General features: G+C 46.4%; 1 protein-coding gene across 1 annotated transcript in view; it reads left to right on the top strand.

The window, feature by feature from the left end:
• The first annotated feature begins 10,281 nt into the window (after window positions 1-10,281).
• MAP1A (microtubule associated protein 1A) overlaps window positions 10,282-18,031 on the top strand; it is a 332,532-nt gene continuing 324,782 nt past the window's right edge. The window contains exon 1 of the mRNA XM_063925911.1: window positions 10,282-10,503. Coding sequence (XP_063781981.1) covers window positions 10,284-10,503 — 220 coding nt within the window. The 5' untranslated portion in view covers window positions 10,282-10,283. The remainder of the gene's footprint in view (window positions 10,504-18,031) is intronic.

The following is an 18,031-nucleotide window of genomic DNA, read 5'->3' as shown; positions in this document are numbered from 1 at the left end:
CTGGAACTAAGGGCCATTTACAATGCCCTAAGTCAGGCTAGATCCCCTGCTTCAACACCGGCCGGTGCTGATCCAGTCAGACAACATCACGGCGGTCGCTCATGTACACGACAGGGCGGCACAAGAAGCAGGATGGCGATGGCAGAAGCCACAAGGATTCTCCGATGGGCGGAAAATCATGTGTTAGCACTGTCAGCAGTGTTCATTCCCGGAGTGGTCAACTGAGAAGCAGACTTTCTCAGAAGACACGACCTCCACCCGGGAGAGTGGGGACTTCATCCAGAAGTCTTCCAAGTGATTGTACACCGTTGGGAAAGGCCACAGGTGGACATGATGGCGTCCCGCCTCAACTAAAAGTTACAAAGATATTGCGCCAGGTCAAGGACCCTCAGGCGATAGCTGTGGACGCTCTGGTAACCCCGTGGGTGTACCAGTCGGTGTATGTGTTCCCTTCTCTGCCTCTCTTACACAGGGTAATGAGAATAATAAGAAGGAGAGGAGTAAGAATTATACTCATTGTTCCGGGTTGGCCAAGAAGAGCTTGGTAACCAGAACTCCAAGAAATTATCTCAGAGGACCTATGGCCTCTGCCGCTCAGACAGGACCTGCTGCAGCAGGGGGCCTGTCTGTTTCAAGACGTACCGCGGCTGCGTTGACGGCATGGCGGTTGAACGCCGGATCCTGAAGGAAAAGGGAATTCCGGAGGAAGTTATCCCTACGCTATTTAAAGCTAGGAAAGAAGTGAACGCTAACCATTATCACCGCATATGGCGGAAATATGTTGCGTACTGTGAGGCTAGGAAGGCCCCAAAGGAGAAATTTCAGCTAGGTCGATTTCTGCACTTCCTACAGTCAGAGGTGACTATGGGCCTACAATTGGGTTCCATTAAGGTCCAGATTTCGGCTCTATCGATTTTCTTCCAAAATGGAACTGGCTTCACTGCCTGAAGTTCAGACATTGTCAAGGGAGTGCTGCATATTCAGCCTCCTTTTGTGCCTCCAGTGGCACCGTGGGACCTCAACGTGGTGTTGGGTTTCCTAATGTCACATTGGTTTGAGCCACTCAAAACCGTGGATTTAAAATATCTCACGTGGAAAGTGGTCATGCTTTTGGCCTTGGCTTCGGGAAGGCGGGTGGCAAAATTGGCGGCTTTGTCATGCAAAAGCCCCTATTGGATTTTCCATATGGACAGGGCAGAATTGAGGACTAGTCCCCAGTTTCTTCCTAAGGTGGTATCAGCTTTTCACTTGAACCAACCTATCGTGGTGCCTGCGGCTACTAGGGACTTGGAGGACTCCAAGTTACTGGACGTAGTCAGGGCCTTGAAAATTTATGTTTCCAGGACGGCTGGAGTCAGGAAGACTGACTCGCTGTTTATCCTGTATGCACCAAACAAGATGGGTGCTCCTGCTTCAAAGCAGACTATTGCTCGCTGGATTTGTAGCACAATTCAGCTTGCGCATTCTGTGGCTGGCCTGCCGCAGCCTAAATCTGTAAAAGCCCATTCCACGAGGAAAGTGGGCTCTTCTTGGGCGGCTGCCCGAGGGGTCTCGGCTTTACAACTTTGCCGAGCTGCTACTTGGTCAGGGGCAAACACGTTTGCAAAATTCTACAAATTTGATACCCTGGCTGAGGAGGACCTTGAGTTCTCTCATTCGGTGCTGCAGAGTCATCTGCACTCTCCCGCCCGTTTGGGAGCTTTGGTATAATCCCCATGGTCCTTACGGAGTCCCCAGTATCCACTAGGACGTTAGAGAAAATAAGATTTTACTCACCGGTAAATCTATTTCTCGTAGTCCGTAGTGGATGCTGGGCGCCCGTCCCAAGTGCGGACTGTCTGCAATACTTGTATATAGTTATTGTTAACTAAAAGGGTTATGGTTGAGCCATCTGTTGAGAGGCTCTGTTATGTTCATACTGTTAACTGGGTATAATATCACGAGTTATACGGTGTGATTGGTGTGGCTGGTATGAGTCTTACCCGGGATTCAAAATCCTATCCTTATTGTGTCAGCTCTTCCGGGCACAGTATCCTTACTGAAGTCTGGAGGAGGGTCATAGTGGGAGGAGCCAGTGCACACCAGGTAGTCCTAATTCTTTCTTAGCTGTGCCCAGTCTCCTGCGGAGCCGCTATTCCCCATGGTCCTTACGGAGTCCCCAGCATCCACTACGGACTACGAGAAATAGATTTACCGGTGAGTAAAATCTTATTATTGAATACTTTTCTGCCAGTCTTGGCTGTACTTTGCATTATTGTAGTCGACACTGGAGTCAGACTCTGTGTCGATATCAGTGTCTATTATTTTGGATAGTGAGCGTTGTGAGACTCTGAAGGTCTCTGCGACATAGGGACAGACATGGGTAGATTCCTTGTCTGTTCTCTAATCTTTTGTGCAATAAATTCACCTTAGCACTTAATGACACATATCCAAACAGGTGTCGGCGTTGTCGACGGAGACACCCTCTCACACATATTTGCTCCATCTCCTCCTTAGGGGAGCCTTTTACCTCAGACATGTCGACACACACGTACCGACACACCACACACTCAGGGAATGCTCATCTGAAGACAATTCCCCCACAAGGCCCTTTGGAGAGACAGAGAGAGAGTATGCCAGCACATACCCCAGCGCTATATGACCCAGGAAAAAACACAGAATGTTTACCCAGTAGCGCTGCTGTAATGTATAATCGCCAATAATGTGCCCCCCCTCTACTTTAAAACCCTCTTTCACCGTGTGTCAAGCAGGGGATAGTCCGGGTAGCTTCCTCTCAGCGGTGCTGTGGAGAGAAAATGGCGCTGGTGAGTGCTGAGGGAGAAGCCCCGCCCCCTCGGTGGCGGGCTTCTGTCCCGCTCAAACTTACTAAAATATGGCGGGGGCTCTTTTATATACATGTACAGTGCCCACCTGTACATGTATATAGACTTTTGCCATAGGAGAGGTGTTTTATTGCTGCCCAGGGCGCCCCCCCTGCGCCCTGCACCCTTACAGTGACCGGAGTGTGTGAGGTGTATGGGAGCAATGACGCACAGCTGCGGTGCTGTGCGTTACCTCAGTGAAGCACCGAAGGCTTCTGCCGCCTGAGACGTCTTCTGTCTTCGTTTCTTCTGGCTCTGTGAGGAGAACGGCGGCGCGGCTCTGGGGTGAACACCCAGGACGAACCTGTGTTCACTTCCTCTGGAGCTAATGGTGTCCAGTAGCCGAGGTAGCAGAGCCTATCATTTAAGTAGGTCTGCTCCTCTCTCCTCAGTCCCTCGATGCAGGGAGCCTGTTGCCAGCAGTGCTCCCTGAAAAAGAGAAAAAAATCCTAACAAAAATGCTTTCTAAGCAGGAAACTCAGGGGAGCTCCCTGCAGTGCACCCATTCTCCTCTGGGCACAGTCTAAAAACTGGGGTCTGGAGGAGGGGCATAGAGGGAGGAGCCAGTGCACACCCAGAGTTCAGTTCTTTCTTAAAGTGCCCATGTCTCCTGCGGAGCCCGTCTATTCCCCATGGTCCTTACGGAGTCCCAGCATCCTCTAGGACGTTAGAGAAATACAAGAATTAAAGCTGCACATCAACAGTCAGAGAAAATGTACTCTGGTAATTCATGACCACCTGTTTAATTCTAGCACTCCATTACTCAAACCTCAATTATTATTTGACTCCATGAAGGGTTAAACATGCTATATGAATTGTTATGTGTTTGAATAGACACGTACGCACTCTCTACAAGATGCCTTTGTCTGTTCATATAATATAAGGCTTGTGTGTGTCTTATCTTCAAGGACAATTACATACCAGATCAAAACTGTTACTTCTGTGTGTTACTAAAATATCCTGCATGTAATGTCGTATGCTACTTCTATTTATCCAATCATATGCTTGCACATATTGTATACACCCATGTTTCTTTTCTATATAGTACGCTGTAATTTATTAAATAAACAGTGTGAATCTTTACTGCTTGTGTTGTGCATGTAACTCATAGCATGAAGGTTTACACTCACAGACGTCTGAGAGGCCATCACATCGAGGGTTAAAGAAAAGAGGGGCGAATCCTTTCAAGTGGGGGCTACGTCCGCGATTCAGTGATCGTCCCCGAATGGTAAAGATAGAGAATTTATTGTCTGTCTTTGCCATACGGGATTGCGGTCATACACTGAAGCTGAATCCGTGTCAGTGTTCTGGGAACACGTGACCAAACATCTTTAATGTCTGGGACTTAAAGATACGTCTGAGAAGGGACCAGGGGTCCAAGCGCAACTCTCCAAAGACGTTAGTATCTGGGATACTTAAAATAGACCTGGGAGTCTATACATAACGTGACGTTAGTATCTGGGATACTTAAAAATAGACCTGGGGTCTATACGTAACGTAGAGAATACCTCGATTTGATCGTCTATATATTCTTGTATGTTTGTAGTGAGATAAGTTCTTATATTTGGTCCAGACGGCTGGTAAGTTTTCGTCTGCCAGATATCTTTACTCAAACACTTTTCCTGCTTCCTGTTTAAAACGCTGTATTTTTCTGACATCTTGTACGAATGGTAAGTATCGTACACGTCAAAAGATTTCATGTTCTCACTATACAGATAATATTGTGATATTGTCAATGACTAATTAACTGGTTAGCTGATGCATGTATAGTAAGTAGAGTGTTAAAAATTTTAGATATTTTCTTTTAAAGTTGTACTGTTGATTTATATTACTGTCTGACAATGGGCTCTAGTCAGAGTAAAAAAAACTACATATCCCCCGCCCCTCCCTGGTGAGACATGCAAGATGTATGTCGCCCGCAACTCTACCTCAGAGTATTACTTAGTTAACCCCTGGGTGGATAATTTAGCGGGATGGACAGAGAAAGCAGGACAGGACCCATTCCTATGGGAAGGCAGTAATTACCTTTTCTATATGGAGGATTAAAAAAAAATGTCAGTTCCCAACAGCACAGAAGCGAAGAAGTGAAAAAAACTGTAAATCTTTGAAAACCCTCTGCCTCCCCCTTGCATTCCAATGTATCCTGCGCTTGAGGACACAGATCTCTTGGCAGCAGTAACCCTTTCACACCAGATGGGATTGCCTCCAGCTCCACTGCTAGAAAATGCGTCCACTAGCTCTATCCCTAACGCACCAATAACCCAGAGTTTAGATAATAGTAAAACACTGTCCCAAGCCCACTGTTACCCTCGATGGCTGTATATCTTATTTGCGCAAAGCTTGCAAAGGACGCAGCTATACACATATGAAGGAGGTCTTTAAAACCCGTGCTCCTTTGCCTGTGTTTTTTTGCCTGTCGCTGTAGCTTGTAAACAGAAACCCTCGGAGTCTGTTACTGAGTTTTGGAAAAGGTTTAAGGACTGCTGGACAGATGACGCTGGCTTACCTTTGCTTAACTCAGAAAGCTTACTCATTTCCACCTTCATTAACAACCTACCCACCAATGCCTGACTTAGCTCAAGTAAACCCCGCTCTTTGGTCAGAAGGTCCATATGACACTGGCCTAATCTCATGCACACCACATAAGGCCAATCTCAAACCCGACTCACAACCTGTTTATAGAAGGTCTCCGCCCCATGATACAGCAATTCTTACAACAGGGTATTCTCAGACATATTGTATCACCATACTGTACTCCTGTGAACCCTGTTGCCAAAGCTGATGGCAGTATAAGATTTGTACAGAATCTCAGAGCGATCAATCAGCTAATTGTCCCAATTGCACCAATTGTTCCAGATGTAAACTCACTCATTTCTGCAATCCCTGCAGATGCTGCGTTCTTCTCTGTATTTGATTTGAAGAATGCCTTTTTCAGCATACCTGTAGATTCACAGACACAATTACTTTTTGCCTTTTCTTTTGAGGGTAAACAACTTACCTGGTGCAGATTATTGACGCACCTGTTGTCTCCAGGCCACATTGGGGCCCTGGCAACCTCACCATGGTTCAGTCCTGCTACAGTATGCAGATGATCTGCTGCTCTGTAGTAAAACTGAGGAGGCCTGCCGAGAGGATGGTGTTTCATTACTAAACTGGCTTTGTGAATGTGGACACAAGGTGTCCAAAATAAAAATGCAATGGTGTAAAAAGCATGTTGATTACTTAGGTTTTGTGCTCACTCAGGGAGAGAGGAAAGTCAGTCCACAACGCATACAGTCTGTATTGGGCCTGGTCACCCCAACTACCCAGAAGGAACTACTGTCCTTCCTGGGTATGGTAAATTACTGCAGACAGTGGATATCTGATTGCTCTTATTATGATAACATTTTGAGACAAGCCACACTGAAGGACAAACCTAAAACTGTACAATGGTCACAAGAAATGTTAACTGCATATGAAAGTTTAAAATGTATGTTGATGAAAAGTCCGGCACTTGGCCTCCCCAATTATGTACTACCTTTCCATCTATATGCAAGGGACAATTGTAAAACCATGGCGGGGGTGCTCACACAGTTTCATGGAGGGAAGTTGCGCCCCGTGGCATTTTTTTTCCCAAAGTCATGCCAGTGTCTGTGCAAGGTATGCCTGCCTGCCTCAGGGCTTTGGCAGCCTGTGCAATGGTTGCAGAAATGGCCACTACCCTCACTTTAGGCCACATCACAGTACTCCACACCACACATGATGTCCTGGCAATACTTAAAGGCTTACACACACAGCACATGTCAGCACAACGCCTTAGTGGATATGAAGTACTCCTTTTGAGTAACCCTACCCTTACCATTAAGTACACTGCTAGTTCTTCTGGCCCTGCACCCATTCTCAATGCCCTTTTAGGCTTGAAAGGTCCCGAGGATGAACCACCCGACCTACATGACTGTGCTGCTTCCATTGAAGCTGAAACTTCTCCCAGACTTGACATGTCTCCCGTTCCCATACCAGGCGCAGACATAGTTTTTGTTGACGGCTCCTGTAGTAGGCCCAATGACAATACATACCAGGCTGGCTATGCCATTGTCACCCTCCCTGACACTGTGTTGGAAACCCTGCCAATACCTTATCAGTCCGCGCAAGCTGCAGAACTCATTGCACTCACTAGAGCATGTCCCTCCCTTGACAGCGTCCATCTGCTCACTCAACTTCAAGCTGCTGCGACTAATGCTGATCTCTCCGACTGAACTTACCCAATTCTGCAGAAAAAATCCTAAATCAGGATTAATCTGCAAAGAGGGGAAACCCTGTATACCCCAGTCCAGTGCCCCTTTGCTCGTTGCCCAGTGCCGTGGTGTTGGTCACCGTGGTGAAGCCACAACACTCCTCCTACTAACCAATGATTTTTATGTTACTAATGCCAAATCACTTGTGGACCAGTATGTTAGCAGATGCATCACTTGCCTCAGGAACAACCCTAATAAAGCTAAACACCAGCATCTTGAATACCCCACAGAAAACTCTAGGATACTCACCCTTTGAAATACTAATGGGTAGACCCTTTTCCTACACCCTGGGCTAAGAAACCACTAGTAATACAGGAAGGAGATCTAGAACTCATCAGAGAAGAGTATGTCAGGTCCCTGATAACAAAACTGAATGAAATTGAACATGAGGTTGTTTGTAAAAACCCTTTGAATCCACAGGAACCTACACACCCCTTTAAAGTCAGAGACAGAGTCGTGGTGAAGGTGCTCCCCAGGAACAAGAGCCCAGGAGACTTCACCTATGGTCCAGAGACAGAGGTCGTAGCAGTTACCCGAACAGCAGTCCTGACAGAGGAAAGTCCTACCTGGATCCATGCATCCCGAGTAAAAAAGGTTCCTAGACCAGACCTAGAGAGGGAAGCAAGTGATTCCAGTGAGGTACGAACCGGGGCAGACAGCCCTGACCTCCCACCTAGCGAAGACAGAAGAACAGAAAACGATGAAGAACCTGCCCCCTATCTCTATCCTGGGGACTATCTCGATAGCCCTACTGGCCCTCATTCACCTCACAATATGTGAAGTCGACATCACACAAACAGATGGGGTCCCCACCTTGTGGTACAATTCCTCCAATACACACGTAGCCACATACATCCTTGATTATTTCATGTTCCCTAAACTTGCTGACAACAAACACAATAAAAGCAACTGTTATGTCTGTGGCAAATCTAGGCCCCACCTAGGTACAGTGCCCCTTAATATACCCCTAGAACAGGAAAATTGTTTTTTCAGCCTTTTTAATGACACCAAAACAAATGACAGTCAGTGCGAAATGTGGAAAAGGGAATATCCCATATTGTCAAAAAATCCCAACCCAGGAAGCACCATAACCATATATCCTGGAAACTATACCTGTTATACATCTAACACCACCACAGGGAGAAATTTAAAAACCTTCCCACCAGGGTATTGTGCAAATAAAAGAACAACTGTTTTAGTCAACCAAACTAGATCATTAGGCGACATTTATTACATATGTGGGGATATGAAGCTTAGAATTAAATTAGACACACCATGGTATGGTGAGTGTGCCCTGGCCAAAGTCATAATGCCACTCCTAATGATCACCGATGACCCCACTCCTCCCTCTAATACTCCTGCTAATCGAAAGAAAAGAGCACTCCCAGGAGGTAGCTTTGACCCCCACGTATACATTGATGCTATAGGGGTCCCAAGAGGTGTTCCAAATGAGTTCAAAGCTAGAGATGAGGTGGCTGCGGGTTTTGAGTCATTGTTTCCTATAGTAACTGTAAATAAAAACGTAGCCTGGATTAATTATATATATTATAATCAACAAAGATTTGTTAATGATACCAAAGATGCTCTTAAAGGTATAGCTGAACAGCTAGAAGCCACTTCCCAAATGACATTCCAAAATAGAATGGCCCTTGACATGATTCTAGCAGAAAAAGGCGGTACATGTGTTTACATTAGTAAGGTGGAAGGCTGTTGTACATATATTCCTGACAACACTGGTCCCAATGGTAAGGTTACTTTAGCCATAAACAAGTTAGAAACCTTATCCATAGAACTTAAGAAAAATTCAGGTATTGATAACCCATGGAGCCAATATTTTGGGTGGTTTGAAAATTGGAAACAGGCTCTTGTGCAAATAAGCATATTCATACTTGTAACTTTAATTCTTGTAGGCATTATAGTTTATTGTGTAATTCCCTGTGGAAAGAAACTTACCTCCAAAGGCATTGATAAGGCCCTGATGTACTATGATATAACCACCAGTCCTGTCACCTCCTCTGATAGTAAGGGACCCGACGATTATGTCCAATATCTCAAGAACTGGAGGAACAAGAAAGGAGCCTCACTCAAGAATCATGTTATATAATAATCATGATTCTAAGAGGGGATTGAAGGGTTAAACATGCTATATGAATTGTTATGTGTTTGAATAGACACGTACGCACTCTCTACAAGATGCCTTTGTCTGTTCATATAATATAAGGCTTGTGTGTGTCTTATCTTCAAGGACAATTACATACCAGATCAAAACTGTTACTTCTGTGTGTTACTAAAATATCCTGCATGTAATGTCGTATGCTACTTCTATTTATCCAATCATATGCTTGCACATATTGTATACACCCATGTTTCTTTTCTATATAGTACGCTGTAATTTATTAAATAAACAGTGTGAATCTTTACTGCTTGTGTTGTGCATGTAACTCATAGCATGAAGGTTTACACTCACAGACGTCTGAGAGGCCATCACATCGAGGGTTAAAGAAAAGAGGGGCGAATCCTTTCACTCCATAGTATATAAAGTGAAAGTATCACCTTTAAGATTTACAGGATTATATGTTCATTTTGAAAAAAAAAAAACAATGATACTGAAATTATGTTTTTTTAAATGCCTTGAACATTTCAAATGATTTGATCTCCAATTTGACACTGGGCAGTTTGTTCATTTTAATACCATAGATGCAAAAGTAACACAATTTAGCCTGAACAACTTGTAGCAGAAATATACATTCCACTGATATCAATTTATATAAACTTTTTTTCTGTGCTTTCCAGTATTTGCTTTCAATCTGGAATATTTAAGTTATAGTTGAAAAACAGAGAACTATATCAGTATCACAGAAAGCAGCCAGTATTGTGCACACCTGCCATTGGCATTCCATCATATAGATATTATTCTTACAGCTGGTACATTAACATTTCAAAAAGAGATTTTTCCCCTGTGACTGACTGATTGGCAGATCCTCACCCAATACATCTTCCTCCTAGGAACCTCCTCTTTTTCCATCAATCCACCCGAGAGGCTGTGACGTAACCCTGGTCAGGCTGGCTCAGCCAATCACCGTCTCTCAGACCTTCCTTTAAGAACAGCAGCGCACAACCATCTCCTTTCAGCCTCCCGAGCGTTTCCATGGAGACTGAGGCGGGCTGTGCGGAGGCCTTCGGCGTTACCATGGAGACCGGCGCAGGGTCGGCGCTGCATCTTCAGCACCACGGAGAGCGGCGCCCAGGTCTACCTGCTGCCGCGGCTGCTGCTAGGTGGGATCCTCGGAAACACTACTTGCTTATAGTGATCGGAGACATAGCTACGGAGGGGCAGCTGCAGGCTGTGCGGGATCATCTGGAGCACGGTGAGCATGAGCAGCTATGGCTTTAGGGGTGACCGGGACTGGCTGAGTACCTAAGGGTGCTACTATAGGAGCCTATACTATTGCAATACTGGATAAAGCAACAACAGAATCAGTGCATTGTAGTTATATGAATGTGTGTGTGAAAGATGTTTGCATAATGCATACATATTATTGGCCATACAGTCATTGCAGCATGCATTTACAAACCTACTAAAGTATGTTCAGGAGTTTGCAAGCAGTACCAACATGAAAACGTAGGGAACTAGTTTAATGGAACAAAGTCATACAGCAGTACATTATTTATTATTATGTACTTTTTTTTTTTCCATCTAACTTGACATTAGTTTTGGCTGTTTTGTGGTTTGCAAAAAAAAAAAAAAAAAAAAAAAAAGTCTTGTTTGTGGAAAAACAGAGGTCAGTATATACGGTACTGCAGATATAGTTAATCATTCTGCCAGCTAAACATAAGCTCTTCCCTACAGTATGTATGCAGTGCTGTGCAGCAATGTATAGTAGAGTGTGCTGAATGTTTCCTGCCAACACTCTTCACGCAGAATATATTATGATTACTTGTCTTGAAATTGTTGTTTCATTGTTGGTATGTAGTGGCAACACTTGTACTTATACACCTATAAATATCACGTTGTATAAACGACATGTGAAATAAGTCAGTACTCATTGTCGATCATTGGTTGCAGAGCTACAGCAGTGCACTATACTGTATGAAGAGGATCACATTTCACTGCATTGCACATTTCATTGCAGTGATAACACTAGCAAGTACTGTAGTGAAAGTACAAAAAAAACCAACAACTTTATTTTATTAACTTATATTTAACCTTTTGTTGTCTATGGGACATTATTGTTGATGTATATGTGGTGCATTGGCCAGCTCAGCAACTTGTGCCCCACCCATCCAAATAGGAGTTAAATCCTGCAAGAAGGGACTGCAGGAATACAAGAAGCTCATTAGATTCATGGGTAGATGTGACGCATTGCTGTTGTACTACTCAAAGCACTGAGTCATAGGCCTACATCTGACAAGGGATTATTACAGCAGAGGTTTATAGTACAGCTAATGCAGGCACTGCTAATGTGCAGATCGTGCCCTTCCCCTTTATATCTCCTAATAACTTCATTCATAGCTACTGTGACTTTACTGTAATAAAGTGATATTTGTTGCCTGTGTCTTGCAGTTAGATGCTGTCTGTATGTCTCTGTGCTAGCCTTGTCACATATTACATTGTAAAATGAATGGTGAATAGGAAACAGACATTTCAAGTTAATTCTCATATAGAAATAAAAAGATTGCATGGAGTGCATTTGTACTTACAATACAAAATTCAATTCTAATGACATTATTCTGCCAGGCTAGGCTGGCTGGCTGAGGATAATGGGAGTTATAGTTTAGAAACCGTTACAGGCTGCATAATGGTCACATACAGGGGTGGATTAGGAGAGGTAGCAGCCCATGTGCAGTCTCCATGTGGCCCCCCTCTCTCTCTTTCCTGTGCATGCGGTGAGTATACACTGTGCCAGAGACTACAGTGCATGCGCTAATCTCTGGGAACATGGCACCTGTGCCATCATCACGGTCATGTCTGTGGCACCAACAGACAGGTAAGCATCATTTATGGTTGCAGGGTGTGCAATCTGGGACACCCTGAACCCAAAGACCCATGTGCACTGCACACCCTGTAACAACTATAGATATGACCATGATCATATACGGGATGCAGTCAGCATCCTGGCTGCCTGGATGCCAGGCTGCCAGCAGTCAGGTAACTGACACCGGAATCTCGACACCACTTGGAACCCCAGCGTCAGAATACTGACCGCCGACATCCCTAGAATAAGCAATGGGGTAATGGTTAGGGTTAGGCACTAGAGGAGGGGTTAGCTGTAGATGCCCCCCCCCCGAGTCTTAGCCCTAGCTCCCCCCCCCCCCTGTGATTAGCCGTAGCCACCACCCCCACTATCTCAACCCTAGCCACCACCCCAGGCAGGTTAGGATATGGGGCAAGGGAGGGGTAAATTAATGACACCGTCCCATGTTGGCATTCTAAAAGTTGGGATGCTACGGTTGGTCATGTGACCGCCGACATCCCGAACCCCGAAATTTGCTATCACACCCCCGTATACAGCATACCACCTGGCAGGGCCGACCCTAGGCATAAGGAACTAGGTAAATGCCTGGGGCATTTGGAATGCCATTGGGCACAAGCAGATTCTGCTGATTAAAATTATATGTGGCATGCCTATATTCTGTGTGTGATTGCGGCTGTATCTGCATATAAAATGCTATGTTACAGTATATTCCTGGAAATCACTGTAACGTAGCATTTTGTATGCAGATACAGCCGCAGTCTCACACAGAATTTAGGCATTTTAATTATCATTTTAATCATCAGAAGCTGCTTGTGCATCCTAGTCACATAGCAATGAAAATAAGAAGCATTTTCTGCAGAAAAGGCGCCCAGCACAGCTATATACAAGCAAAGGCAGAGGTCACAGTGTTAGTGGCTGTGTGAGTGCTGTGTGTGTGTTGGTAAGTTCGTTGTGCAGTAGTGTTCGGCATATCTGTAAGGGGCAATATGTGTGTCATGTGTATAAATGCATTAATAATGTGCGACATATGTGTAAGGGGCATTATGTGTGTCATTATGTGTATAATCGCATCAATAAAGGTTTGCATAATGTGTAAGGTGCATTATGTTTAAAAGGTTATTAATAATGTGTGTCATATGGGTAAGGGGCATTACTGTATGGTATTATGTGTATAAAGGCATTACTAATGTGTGGCATTATGTGTATAAGGTGCTCTACTGTGTAACGTAATGTATGGAAAAGGCACTACTGTGTGGTCTAATGTGAATAAAGAAAAATATGGTGTGGTATAATGTGAATAAGGATCAATTCAGTGTGATATAATGTGAATAAGGACCACTACTGTGTTTAGTAGTGTATATAAATTAAAGTGGCACTACTGTGAAATGAAACGCGAAGAAGGGACACTATTTCATGATATAATGTGAATAAAGTTGCACAACTGTGTGGTGTAATTTGAATTGGGGGTACTATTGTGTGGCCATGCCCAAAGAACACGTCCCTTTTCTGCTGCGGGGTACACTGGGCTCCACAAGGAATGGACAATGGGGTGTAGAGTAGGATCTTGATCTGAGGCACCAACAGGCTCAAAGCTTTGACTGTTCCCAGAATGCATAGCGCCGCCTCCTGTATCACCCCGCCTCCCTGCACAGGATCTCAGTTTTGTAGTTGGTGCTGCAGTAGCAGGCACTTAACAAAGGGGCTGCTCCAGGCAGCCCTAAGAAGAGCTTTTTTCTGAGGAAAAAAGTGAAGACTTCAAGGGCAGCAGCAGTGTTACATGTCAGTGGACATTCACGGCTGCAGCTCCGGCTCTCCCCAGCGGCGCTGTACACTCCCGAGCCCTGGTTGCCGGGTAACTACAGCAGGAGGCTCCGGTTTTCTTCTTGTCAGGCACACACAACGGGGGCTCTCTGGGATCGCGTGGCCGCGCTTCGGGAGGTGGTAAGTGAGTCCCGCTTGCGGGACCCAGTCTTTATCGCGATCCGGCGCGGTCAGTGGGAGGCGGGTCGCGCGCGCTGGCGGTGGGCACTGTGGCAGTACAGGCGATCCCACTAGATCACCAGGGCATGGGACAGGTCAGGTTTTCTCTATAAACCGTTTTATTAGAGCCCGCAGTACCCGGTGGTTTTGCCAGCAGGGGGATAGAGCTTGGACCTGAAGCCCCTCCCCCAGCCCCAGAGCGCCATTTTCTGCAAATGTTCCTGCCCTGGAGATGCATATCTGTCTCTCCCTCACTCCCTGGCAGTGTCTGCGGCGCCATTATCCCTCAGCTCACTGTTCCTGGGAATGCTTGGGCAAATCCTCCTATTTAAAGCCGCCTGGTTGTCAGTGCTGTGACTTTACAAGACACTTAAGTATTCTACCTGCCTTTTTTAGTCAGTGTTACTTAAGAAAGAGTGCACTTAGGGTTTCCTAGTACAATTACCCTGTGATATACATCCAGTTCTTACTGTGTACTGTTATATCTATTGTTATATAGCTGTGTAAGCTAGTCCAGTACAGTATTATTGTTAGTAATAACCTCTGCATTGTACAGACTGTGACTATTTGTGTGTGCATTTGATAGCTGAGTGGTGTCCATTTTGTGTCTTTCACTCAACCTGCTATCCCTATATTCTATAACCTGAGGGGGCTTGGTGCGTCAGGTTTTATCTAATATAGATTTTCACAAAGATATACTGTATTACGTATTTTTCTCTGTGATTTAGTCACCATATCTCTCCTTTATCTCTGCTGGTGCTGACTACACTGCACAGGGGTTTGGGCTAGAGGTATTGTGCTGCTGACAAATTGTACTGTGTTACCTGATACTGCAAGTTATATCATGTCTGCTTCTGAGGGTAACGGTTCTGGGGCTGAACACACTGCCGGTGTTGCTGAAGCCGCAGATACTTATGAGGAGAATATAGCAGCTTTGGGCTCTGGTTCTGGGGGCTCCTTGCCCCCCAGTGGGACGGTGGCAACGGGGGCAAATAATGACCCGCCGTGGGCCGCTTTTTCGACGCTTCTGCATACGCTAGTTCATAAACTAACACCTATGGGACCCCCAATGCCGGTGCAACCGTTTGTGGTCCCTGCAGCTAACCCGCTGTGGGTGGACGATTTATCTGCTCAAATAAAGAAGTTGAACCAGTCCCTGACTACTAAAAAGTCTGACCATCGCTCGCCTACGTCCAAGCGGTCCTCTAAGCGAGTGCTTGTCTCCTCACAATCCACTGCTGTCACTGACACCTCGTCGGATGAAGACGGCACTTACACTGACCCCACAGGTTCTGACTCAGATACGGCTGATGGGGACGGTGGTTCACATGTGGATGTTCCTGATCTTTTGGAGGCTATTAAGTTTATTTTACAGATTATGGATGATCCCGAGCCATCCGTTTCTCCTAAGAAACCAGATAGATTCAAGCGTCAGAAGGTGATTAAACAAGTTTTACCTCACTCTGACCACCTAATTGATATACGTCAGGAACCCTGGGAAAACCCGGGTAAGAAGTTTATGCCTCAAAAGAAGATGCTGGCTCGCTATCCCCTCGCTCCGGAGCTGTCTAAGAATTGGGAAACGCCTCCTCCAGTGGACTCACATGTGGCTAGGATGGTGGTTTCCTCAGCTCTACCGGTCACCACCGTCACATCTCTAAAAGAGCCTACGGATAAACGTGTTGAGGGTTGTCTGAAAGCGATTTACACCCTCACTTGTGCTCCACTATTGCAGCTACTTGGGCTGCAGAGGCCATTGAAGCATGGGCCTTGGAGTTAGATGCTGAAATCTCCCCTGACCATGCTAGACAATGCTTGTCGTATATTGTCACAGCTTCTCGTGATATTAACGAGGCGGCTTCTGATGCCGGTATCCTGGCAGCCAAGGCCTCTACTACGTCAGTCCTGGCTCGCCGGATATTGTGGCTGAGATCCTGGTCTGTGGATCTGGACTCTAGAAAAACCCTGGAGGTACTCCCTTTTAAGGGAGATATTCTGTTTGGGGAGGATTTAAATAAGATTGTGGCTGACTTGGCTACTGCCAAAACTGCCTGTCTGCCAAGTACGGCTCCTTCTGTGTCGAAGGCTAAAGGTACTTCCTTTCGCCCCTTTCGTCTTTCAGGTAAAGCAAAAGGTCAGGTGTACAACAAGCAGGCCCACACTTCCAAACCTGGTAAGCCTAAGCCCAAAAGAGCCTGTGCGGTCCATCAGCCAGCTTCCAAGACAGATAAGGGTGGGGGGCCGGCTTCTAGGGTATACCCAGGAATGGTTGAAGACCACTTCAGATGCCTGGGTATGGGAAGTCGTCACTCGAGGTTACGCCATAGCCTTCAAAAACCGACCCCTCATCGATTTTGCCAGACAGATGTCCCGTTGGACAAGACAAAGGCAAACACTCTACATTCGGTGGTACAGACCCTCCTGGATACAGGAGTCGTAGTACAGGTGCCTCTTGCGCAGAGGGGCCGGGGGTACTATTCTCTGCTGTTTCTAGTCCCGAAACCGAATGGGTCCTCCCGGCCCATTCTCAACCTCAAGGCATTGAACAGGTTTGTGAAGGTTTCCAAGTTCCGGATGGAAACCCTTCGCTCTATAGTTCTGGCCTTGGAACCTGGGGACTTCATGGTCTCCCTGGATATACAGGATGCTTACCTGCATATTCCTATAGCAGTGTCTCATCAGCAATACCTGAGATTTCCGATTGGCAACTGCCATTACCAGTTTTGGGCATTACCTTTTGGTTCAACAACGGCTCCGCGAGTCTTCACCAAAGTCATGGCGGTGATGACGGTGGCACTCCGCCGTCAAGGGGTCAGTATACTGCCGTATTTGGACGACTTGTTAATCCTGGCAAATTCCCCAGAACTTCTCCTGCGTCATCTAGATGTGACGGTCCGGTTTCTGCAAGCCCACGGTTGGCTCATCAACTGGAAGAAGTCATCCCTGATCCCTGCTCAGAGCATGGTGCATCTGGGAGCACTATTGGACACTCACAACCAGCGGTTGTTCCTGTCTCAGGAGAAAGTCCTGAAACTTCAGGACAGGATTCGTTGCTTCCTATCTCGTCCGCAAGTGTCGATACATTCGGCGATGCAGGTGCTGGGCCTCATGGTGTCAGCATGCGACATGGTGGAGTACGCTCAATTTCACTCTCGCCCTCTCCAGAGGCTGATTCTAGCCAAATGGGACGGCCTGCCTCACCGGATCAGGTCTCAAATGATCTCATTGACTCCGGAGGTCCGTCTGTCGCTGCTCTGGTGGCTCCGGGACCAACAACTGTGCAGGGGCCGTCCGTTCTGGATATCCAACTGGGTCCTGTTGACGACAGATGCCAGTCTAAGAGGTTGGGGCGCGGTGCTGGAGCAACACTCCCTTCAGGGGCGGTGGACCAAGGAGTCCCTCCTCTCGATCAATATTCTGGAGTTGCGGGCGGTCTTCAATGCCTTGAACCTAGCCCAGCATTTAATTCAGAACCGTTCTGTTCAAGTACAGTCGGACAACGCCACCACAGTGGCTTACATAAATCATCAAGGCGGCACTCGAAGCCGCCTAGCAATGAAGGAAGTCTCACGGATTCTACAGTGGGTAGAACGCCATCTACCGGCCATATCGGCAGTATTCATTCCGGGAGTCCTGAATTGGGAAGCGGACTTTCTCAGTCGTCAGGACGTGCATGCCGGCGAGTGGGGCCTCCATCCAGAAGTGTTTCAACTCCTAGTGGAAAGGTGGGGCCTTCCAGACGTAGATCTGATGGCGTCTCGACACAATCACAAGGTTCCGGTCTTCGGAGCAAGGACAAGGGATCCTCAAGCAGCATTCGTGGATGCGCTGGCGGTACCGTGGAGGTTTCGGCTGCCGTACGTGTTCCCTCCGGTGTCACTCCTGCCCAGGGTAATTTGGAAGTTCAAGCAAGCGTGGCCCAGACGGCACTGGTTCTTAG

Source organism: Pseudophryne corroboree, chromosome 6 (genome assembly GCF_028390025.1).
Source record: "Pseudophryne corroboree isolate aPseCor3 chromosome 6, aPseCor3.hap2, whole genome shotgun sequence".
NCBI lineage: Eukaryota > Metazoa > Chordata > Amphibia > Anura > Myobatrachidae > Pseudophryne > Pseudophryne corroboree.
Note: the sequence above shows the minus strand (reverse complement) of the source record. Positions and strands in the feature narration are given on the sequence as shown.